Source organism: Gymnogyps californianus, chromosome 1 (genome assembly GCF_018139145.2).
Source record: "Gymnogyps californianus isolate 813 chromosome 1, ASM1813914v2, whole genome shotgun sequence".
NCBI classification, from domain to species: Eukaryota; Metazoa; Chordata; class Aves; order Accipitriformes; family Cathartidae; genus Gymnogyps; species Gymnogyps californianus.
Genome location: NC_059471.1, coordinates 97289334 through 97297881, shown reverse-complemented (window position 1 = coordinate 97297881; position 8548 = coordinate 97289334). Strand labels below are relative to the sequence as shown.

The following is an 8548-nucleotide window of genomic DNA, read 5'->3' as shown; positions in this document are numbered from 1 at the left end:
GCAGGCAAGGAACCTGGAGGTGGAGAACGGAGATGGGTGACCAGAAGCTGAGGAAGATCACATCCCAATATATGCCTCTGCTCTAATTCTTCTGGCTTACCCTGCCATCCAGACCTGTCTCCCCTTGAGATAACCTCCTCACGTGAAATGCTGTTTTGTAGTGTTTTCCCAGACTGCTGGATCTGGAGCATACATGGTGCAGATCATTCCCAACATACATGGTGCAGATCATTCATTGTTCTGACCCTATCTATACTCCAAGGAGATGCACCAATTTCTACAATTCAAGAAAATACCTACATTTATGGGTGAGGGAGAAACTGTTAGTAGTAAGGCCAGCCTAGAAGAAGCCCTAAGTTTTGCGACTGGAGTGACAACAGAAAAGAGAACAGTATGTTCCCTCATTTTCCAACAGATTACTTATGATGAGGAAAACATGCTTTCATGTTGCTGAGAAATAATCGTGCTATTTCAAGAGTCAGTTTAAAGCTATCCACTAAGAAGAACAAGAGGCACTGGGCATGATTTCTTGTTGTGAAGGGATCTTTGACTGGACCTGTGACAGTCAATAATGAGTAATGACCAGAGGAAGATGAAATTTCCAAACACGTTATGAAGTCCTATCTCAGCAGAGTCTTGATGTATTGTAGCACTTGCCAGCCAACACATCTTCATTTACTCTTTGGCAGCCCTCCAAAGGGGTTTTTTTTGGTGTCAATAACATACAATTGCACTCACTTCAAAACCTGACTGCGAGGGTGGTGCTCTGTCAGGGCACCCGCAGCTCGGGCCGGCGTGCCACCGCAGGGCATTGCGTGGGGCTGCCTGTGGCTCCACAGGGCTTTGCGGACACTTGAGGAGAGGAAGCTGTAGCACCGTTGGGATGTGTGCGCTGCTGTTGGCTTTCCAGTACACAGAGGGGCCGGTGTGGCTAGCACCGTGGCGCAGGGGAGCGTGGCTAGCAAATGGTGGTTAGTGCACAGGGTGGGTGACGCGGGAGGGTTGGGTGGCCGATGCTGTGTGTACTGGCCAACGTTTGGGCATACCTATGGGCACTGGAAGCACACATGAAGCATCAAGCGCTGTCACGTTGTGTGGACGAGGGCAGGAGAGGCGACAATGGCGGCCAATGTTACGTGCGGGACCGGGCGAAGGCGGGGTCCGTGTGCGTGGGCTGCGGGTACCCCATGCGGTGTTTGGGAAGGGACATGGCGCCCGGCGCATGGGAGCACCAGCATGTACAAGGAGGCTGGGGTACCCGCGGTCCCGGGGGCCCGCTGCTGGGGAGGGGTGAGCGACACTGGGGTAGTACCTCTGTAGGTGTCAGCGAGCGCCGCAGCGAAGGGCTGGGCGGGCGCACCAGTACCGGGCTCAGGGGCACAGCCTTCCCGCTGGGAAGGGTGGGCGACGGGACGCGGCACCCCGCTCGCCAGAGGGCTGAGGCGGCGGCCCGGCCGGCCGGGGGCAGGCGGGGTTAGCCATGCAGGCGCGGGGGCCGGGGCCGCTCTCCCTGCGCCGGTGAGAGCAACGGCGCCCGCCGCGCCGCCGAAGTGTGGGAGGGCCGGCCGTTGAGGCGCGCGACGGCGCGTGCCGCGTGACGCCGGGGCGGAAGCCGCGGCGAGACCTGCAGTGAGAGCGCCGCGGGGGGGGGGGGTGTGTGTGGAGAGCCGTTAAGGTGCCGCCGGTGGGCGCCGCGCCCCCCCCCCCCCGCGCCGCCGCGGCGGCTGCCTCCCCCCGGCCAGCGAGGGTGCAGGCGGCCATTAGGTGTCCGCGCCGATCGCCTGACAGCCTCGGCGCGGCGGGGGGCCCGCGCGCTCCCCGCCTCCCGCGCGCTGGGGGGCGGGGGGTGTGTGTGGGTGTTTGTGTGTGACAGGCGGGGAGGGCGAGCGCGTGACGCCCGCCGCGCTCCGCCCCCCGCTCCTGCTGCCGGCGCCGCCACCTCGGCCCGGCGCGGGCGGGCGGCGCAGCCATGGAGCCGGAGCGCGAGTGCCGGGTGCTCTCCATCCAGAGCCACGTCGTCCGCGGCTACGTGGGCAACAAGGCGGCCACCTTCCCCCTGCAGGTGAGCGGCCGCGGACGGGCCCTCCGCCGCCGTCGTCCGCCCCGCCGCTCCTCCTCTGCGGGGCGGCGAGGGGAGCCCGGCAGGTGGTGTGACGGCAGGGCTGCCCGGCGGGCTCCGGCGCCCGGGCAGGCGGGCGGAGGGGTGAGCGCCTCCTGCCGAGTGGGGGTAAGGTCGGGTGGACGGCCGAGAGCAGCCGGCCCGGGCGCTCTCCCCGCCGTCTGGAGGGCCAGAGCGCGGGGCTGGGGCGGGGGGAGCCGGCGGCGGTGACCGTCCCGGGTCTCCGCGCACCCCGGCGAGCCAGGGCCGGTGCGGCTGCGCCTCCCGCCGGCTCCGCGCCGCACGGCACGGCCCGCGGCTCCCGCTAGCGTAATGTCTTCTCCCTGCTGGCTTGAGGCTGTGGTACGGCGAGCGGGCTTACAAGGGCGGGGGGTGAGGGGAGTGCTTGTGGTGGGTTTGCTCGGCTTCATACTGCGGTGCTCTGCGGGCGCCTGTGCCTGTCGCCGGGGCATGTGCTCCGGAGTCGGCCGGGCGCTCCTGCTTGAGGCTGTCTGCGCTGCTGTGAACAGGCGTACGCAGCTTGGGTTTGGGTGTCCTGCACTGGGGACGGGAAGCTGGTCTTGGTGGCCCTGTGCTGAGCCCCTCTAGTCCTTGTGGGCGGTGGAGCTGGGTAAACTCGCACCCCTCGGTTACTGAGGATCTAGGGAAGCTGTAGTAGAATATGAGGACCACTTAATGACTGTACAAGGCTGGGCCAGAGAAACTTGCTTACGTGGCCCGGGGCTTGAGGGTATAATTGGATCTTGGCCTTTATGGCTGTCATGTGCTGACTTCAGAGTTGCTTGCTAAGGTCTAGCTGACGGTGGGAAAACATCGGTGTGCTTTGGGACGAGCCTTTGTATGTCTCGCTCTTCTCTCTTGTGAAGTGTCTGTATCGTAAGGGGCTAATTTGGGGCCTTACCATCAAGAGGCCTTTGTTCCTTGAAATGTGTGGCTGTACGAAGCTTGCTGTCTAAGAATCTCATTGCCAGAACACAGTGTGTTGTGATATTGGTTATCTTGGTACATGCTTAACAAACGATGGTGTAATCTCACTTGACTAGACAGGAGAGATGGTATACTCTGATAAATGATGCACTTGAGACCAGGCCTGCAGCAAGCTAACATCACACCCTCTTACCACCGTCCAATTATAATGTAACCAGGTCTCTTGAAAATTAGTATATGGTGAATGGTGATGTACATATGAAATCCCATGTATTGTGGACAAATCTGTGTATGTGGAGACCCATGCCTGAAAGGGTGTCATGATCTGCAGGCCAGCTGTCCCTCCTTTCCTAACAGAACGATCTCTAAATTGTGCTCCCCCCTCTCACCTCCCCCAGCTGTTTTTGTGGTAGCAGAAGGGCACAGAGTAGTACTTATTCCAGAAATCCCCAGTCTCTTAAACTGTTGTGTTCATTTTAATTCTGTGTCGAAGGTTCTCTTTACTCTTTTGTAACTCAACCTTTCTGTGGAATATGAGCCTTTGTATGGCTGTCTCGTATGACTTGGCAAATCGGTTCCTGTAAAGTGTCTTTAGTTCCTTGACTGTGACACTATAAAATACTACTGTAGTTAAAAAGTCCTGTTGATGTTGTAGCTGGGTTCTGCTTAGGAGGCTATCCCACTCGCACTGTGTAATGTTCCACAGTGTATAGCATAACAAGAAGTTGCTGGGGTGGAGGGAAAAAAGATAGTTGGGGAACAACTGAACTCCTATCACTACAGGCTGCACTTGAAAATCCTATGTAGGCAACCCTTAATGAAGCTGTGCTTGCTAGAAAGTTATTTAAACCCTGGTTTTGCTAGAACATCAGATGTAGCAAGTTGCCACCAAGTGAAACTTTCCTTTTTTATGTTTTCTTGAAACAAGGAACGGAATTACAAACCTGAGTCTCTTTATTTTTTTTATGCGTATATAAAAATGAAACCTGATGGTAGTCTTGAGGATGGGTGCAAATCTGGCATGGTTATGTTATGTCCCATTCTCTTTTTTTACTTTGGTCTTCTGAACCAATAATGGTTAAATGAGGCTTCCTTCTGGGCTCATCAGTATTGAGTTTGCAAGGCAAGATGTATGTAGGGCTGTGTGTGTGCGTGTGTGTGCATGTGAGGTCTGATGGGCTGAAATCCTGACAGAACAGTTCAGGAATCTGCATTTGGACAGCAGCATCCAAATGGAAAACCAGACTTGGTTTCACCTGCTGTTTGCAGACTTCTGCAAAAACATCAGTCATGTTTGAATGACTTGATCTTTGGTGGAAGTCTGTGACATTATTATTTATTGGAAATAGCCAGCATAGCAATCTGCACAGCAAAGAACTCTTTAATGTCTTTTTTTAACCAGTTGGTTTTCTTTGTCAGGCTTCCTTTAAAAGCTAAAGTATTTAAAAAGTAGCTGTGTAGAAAGACTTTCTCTGTGAAGTACGTAGTAAATGCTTTCTATATAGCAAACATAGCAAAAGAGAGTTAGTCCATATATTAGAGCAGTTATAATAATGGAAGTAATATAGCTGAGTGAGAAATGTTAGAACCCTTTACACCATTTCAGGTTAAAATACATTTGTTTAAGTAGTTTGAGATTCTAGATTAACTAATAGGTCTTAGAGGAAACATGCACCTGGATTTTCCAGGTAGTAGAATGCCAGGAAGTGAACTGTCCTCAGCTGTGCTTTGAATTCTGCCTTGTCAAGAGCTTAAATAGTTTTTTAGTTGCATGGTTTTACTATCTCTTTAAAAGTTCTGAAGGTGGTTCTGAATTATTTTTAAAATAGTCATAGGTTATTTCATAATCATGTAACCTGAGCAGTTTTTGGTATCAGGAAATGGTTTAGGATTGTCCAGTGTTTAAGAGAGGAAGAGCGATAGGGTGTACATTAACTTAAGGAGTTGCCACTGCCAGACAGATAAATTGTTTTAAAACACCAAAGAATGTTTCTCCTACTCACCTGAGAGTTGTCATAGTTTTTATGATATAAAATAAAAATGTATGTTTTCATCATGCATTTCAACATTACTTTTATCATATGTGTTTTCTTCCTTAGAGGGATCTCTTATTTGTTAATTTTAAATACCGTTTTAACTTCCCTTTCCTACCTGACCTTCTAGGTAAGTAGGAGTGTGGGTAGAATGTGGCAATAAGTGAAGGGTGCAGTACTGGCAAGCAGAGAGTTACAGTCCTCCTCAAACCACAGAGCGCATACACAAGGGCAAGCTCATTTCTCTTCTGCAGACATACTTAATTCTGACCATCAGGAAAATTTTGGTAGGCAGATGAATTTAAGATTCATATACTACACCCATCATAATATCAGCTCTTGTGAATGAGTATTTCAGTCTGTATGTTCAGTCCTTTGGGCCTCTCTGAATTTCCAAGAGAGAGGTTTGAAATTACAAGGAAGGGACAGGAGAAGGTCCCAGTTGACTTCACCTGGGTACTGGACATTAGCATTTGGTTGCTATTGGACTAGGTTATACTCCTCTCTGCAAGCCAAAGACTGTTGATCTTTGCTTATGTATGGGTAAGAATGAGATCCAGAGAGTTTTGTACTTTCTGTTCTTACCTTGTGTTTGATAATAGTAATGGAACGTGATTATTGGGTTTTTTTGTCTGCCCTAACACTCACAGAATTTGAGAAAATCTTGTCTCTGTTTTGAGTATTTAGTTCTTGATTTCCTTTTATATCTGCTTACCTTGAAGATGGAGCTAAAAGCATGGACAAACACCATTAATTATTTGGGTCTGGAGAATGAAATTGCTCTGAATTGTAAGACACCGCTGTAACAGCTTCTACAATACTGGCTAAGGTGGCGTTTTGCAATATGTTCAGTGATTTTCTCCCCCCCCCTTTGCTGGATGGAAATAGTTGTCTATTCAGGTATTAATAAGGGCAGGTGATTCTCTTCTTAAACTACTCCTCAGTGATTCTCTTCTGCAAAAGAAACAGTAAGCCTGCATTTTTAGCTCCTTAATTGTGAAAAAGATGGGAAAACAACTTTAGCCAGCACAGACGGTAATTTCTGTGATATTTAAGGATAGTCTTGAACTGCATTGTTTGGCCAAGGGTATAATTTGCTTTCATATGCAGAGACCAAAACCATTATCAACCTATCTTTAATGATTATCTGCTGCCCTGGCAAAAAAGTTTAAGGCTTTTTTTTTTCTTTTTTTGTTTGTTGAACAATGTAGTGAAACAGATTAAGTATTGTACAGAAAGAGAGATAAAGAGCATCTCTTATTTAAGGTGACTGCTTGTTCTGTTTTTCAAAAACTACTTCTATTGTGTTAATTATATGAGTCAGAAGAAGGATGAATCAATCAAAAGTCTTTACAGAATAACGGTAAGAGATGTTGCTACTGGCTAGCCCTTATTTTTGTTGTAGATCAAAGGCTGAAAAAAGCCCAGCCCTTAAACAAAAAATAAATACAAAGATAAAAGGATGTATTTTCTTTTTGTAATATCCAAAGATTGTTCTAAATTACATATATGAAAGAAGAATTGTGGCTCTAGAGTTATACTTCAAATGAAGCTTGCGGAAGCATGGTTTTCTTCCTTGCCTCTGTTTTTGTTCTTTTAAGCAAGGTAAACAAGGGACAGATGAGTTAAAAAAACAAAAAACTGCAACCCCTCTGGGAAGGCTTACTCATAGCTATGTAAACAGCATTTTCTTGTTATGTGGATGTCAGTATATGTAGTTGCGGACGTCTGGTGAATACCGTGTGCAAGGTGAGGCCCTGAAAAAGACTTGTAATCCAAAAGGTCCTAACAAGGTGGTTCCTAGCAGTCTGGATTTCTAGGAAAAGGCTTTACCAGAACTGTCTAGAAGTGCTTGTCCAGATTAACCCACCTGTGAAGAAAGGATGGCTCTGGCCCTCTAGGAGCTCTGATGTACTGTGAGAACTTTGAACTTCTGAGAAGATTGTAGGAGATGGACTTTTGACCTGTATGGTAAGCTGGAAGGGGAATAGGACAGGTCTGAGAGAGGACAAGAAAGTGGAAAACTCCTTGAAACAAACAAACAAAAATAAAATAGGGGTGGTGGTGGTTGTCACTTTTTCAGCTCTTAACATTGCTTGAAGACAGACTAGACTGAGGCAAAGAACTGGGAAAAATATTGGGATCTCACTTAACAGTAGTAGTTTATGTTTGTGTAGCACTGTTAACTAAGAGATGCCAAATTTCTTTACAAACTTTTTACAGAAATCTTTTCAACTACTAGTGTAAAATAATCAATTTGAAAAATGAGAGTAATTTCAACCTGCCTAAAAGAAGTGCAGCTGAGACTGCTGCTGTGCTGTGGGCTCTAAATGACAGGACTGAGCAGAGTCTCTAATAAACAGAGAGCGAGCCTGACTGAACGTTCATCATCTGAGGTCAAGTCTAAGTGTGTGACAGTAGTATCTATAACTTTTCCTACAAATCACTTAATTGTGGCAACTTGTTCAATAAGCTTTTGTCATAAAAATAGTCATGAAAATACAGAAATGCTGAGGGATGTTCCCACAGCTTGATTGTGTATTACAGTTGAAAAGCTGAAAAAAGCATTTTAAGATGCATTAAAATTTATTTTGCAGTATGTGTATGGGGCCAGTTGACCAGTTGCCATTTTAAACTTTTTAAAAAGGAGATGGTAAATATCAGTGATTGATTATTGTTATAATTTACTAACTTTTTCATGGTACATTGTGAAAATTGGAACTATGCAGATGCGTAGGCTGATATTTGACATAATATTTACACTGGAGTGTGTGCTGTAGTGAAGAAATAGTAGCTTTTTTTTGGACATAAATGTAATCTTTTGATCTAACACAACACAGCAAAGTAGAAAGATTAAGGAGGATCCCATTTGGTGTCTACAAGTACATGCAAATATTTGACTTCAGAGCAAGCAAAAATGCCTTACCCTGATTCACCCGCGTTCTTTGGGGAAAAAAAATTGAGTCGTCAAGAAATTGCAAATCTTATTAAAGGACTGGAAAACCTTGCCTAAAGGTGGATTTGCACTGTTTGTGTGGAGAATATTGTGTACTCGGAGACTCAGTAGCAAGTGTTTACTTGCTTAAGGCATTTTTTAAATTAGGAAATGGCCTTATGTTCTGTCTTGTAAGCCTTAGATTTTTTTGATTGTTTGGATTCTTGCAGTTGTGTCTTATTTCTGCTCCAGATGAAACAGTTGAGAGAATATTTTTTTTTCCTGTATAAACAAACAAGGACAGACAACAGAGGCAATATTGATCAGATTTCTGAAAAAAAGTTAAAGTTAATTTATATATTAAAATGTACTGAAGTAATTTTAAAAAAGAAAAGTATAATTTGAAATAATAAAATGGATCTTTAATTGTATGTATGAGGCTGGTACAAAGATACACCTCAGAAAAATAGGTGACATACAAAGCTACTGATATTTCTCTAAAATCTCCCTTTTAGTAAAGTGTTGTCTCTTACT

At 46.7% G+C, this 8548-nt stretch overlaps 1 protein-coding gene across 1 annotated transcript in view; it reads left to right on the top strand.

Moving 5' to 3' along the window:
• The first annotated feature begins 1945 nt into the window (after window positions 1-1945).
• PDXK (pyridoxal kinase) overlaps window positions 1946-8548 on the top strand; it is a 46105-nt gene continuing 39502 nt past the window's right edge. The window contains exon 1 of the mRNA XM_050907927.1: window positions 1946-2062. Within this exon, the coding sequence (XP_050763884.1) occupies window positions 1970-2062 (93 nt within the window). The 5' untranslated portion in view covers window positions 1946-1969. The remainder of the gene's footprint in view (window positions 2063-8548) is intronic.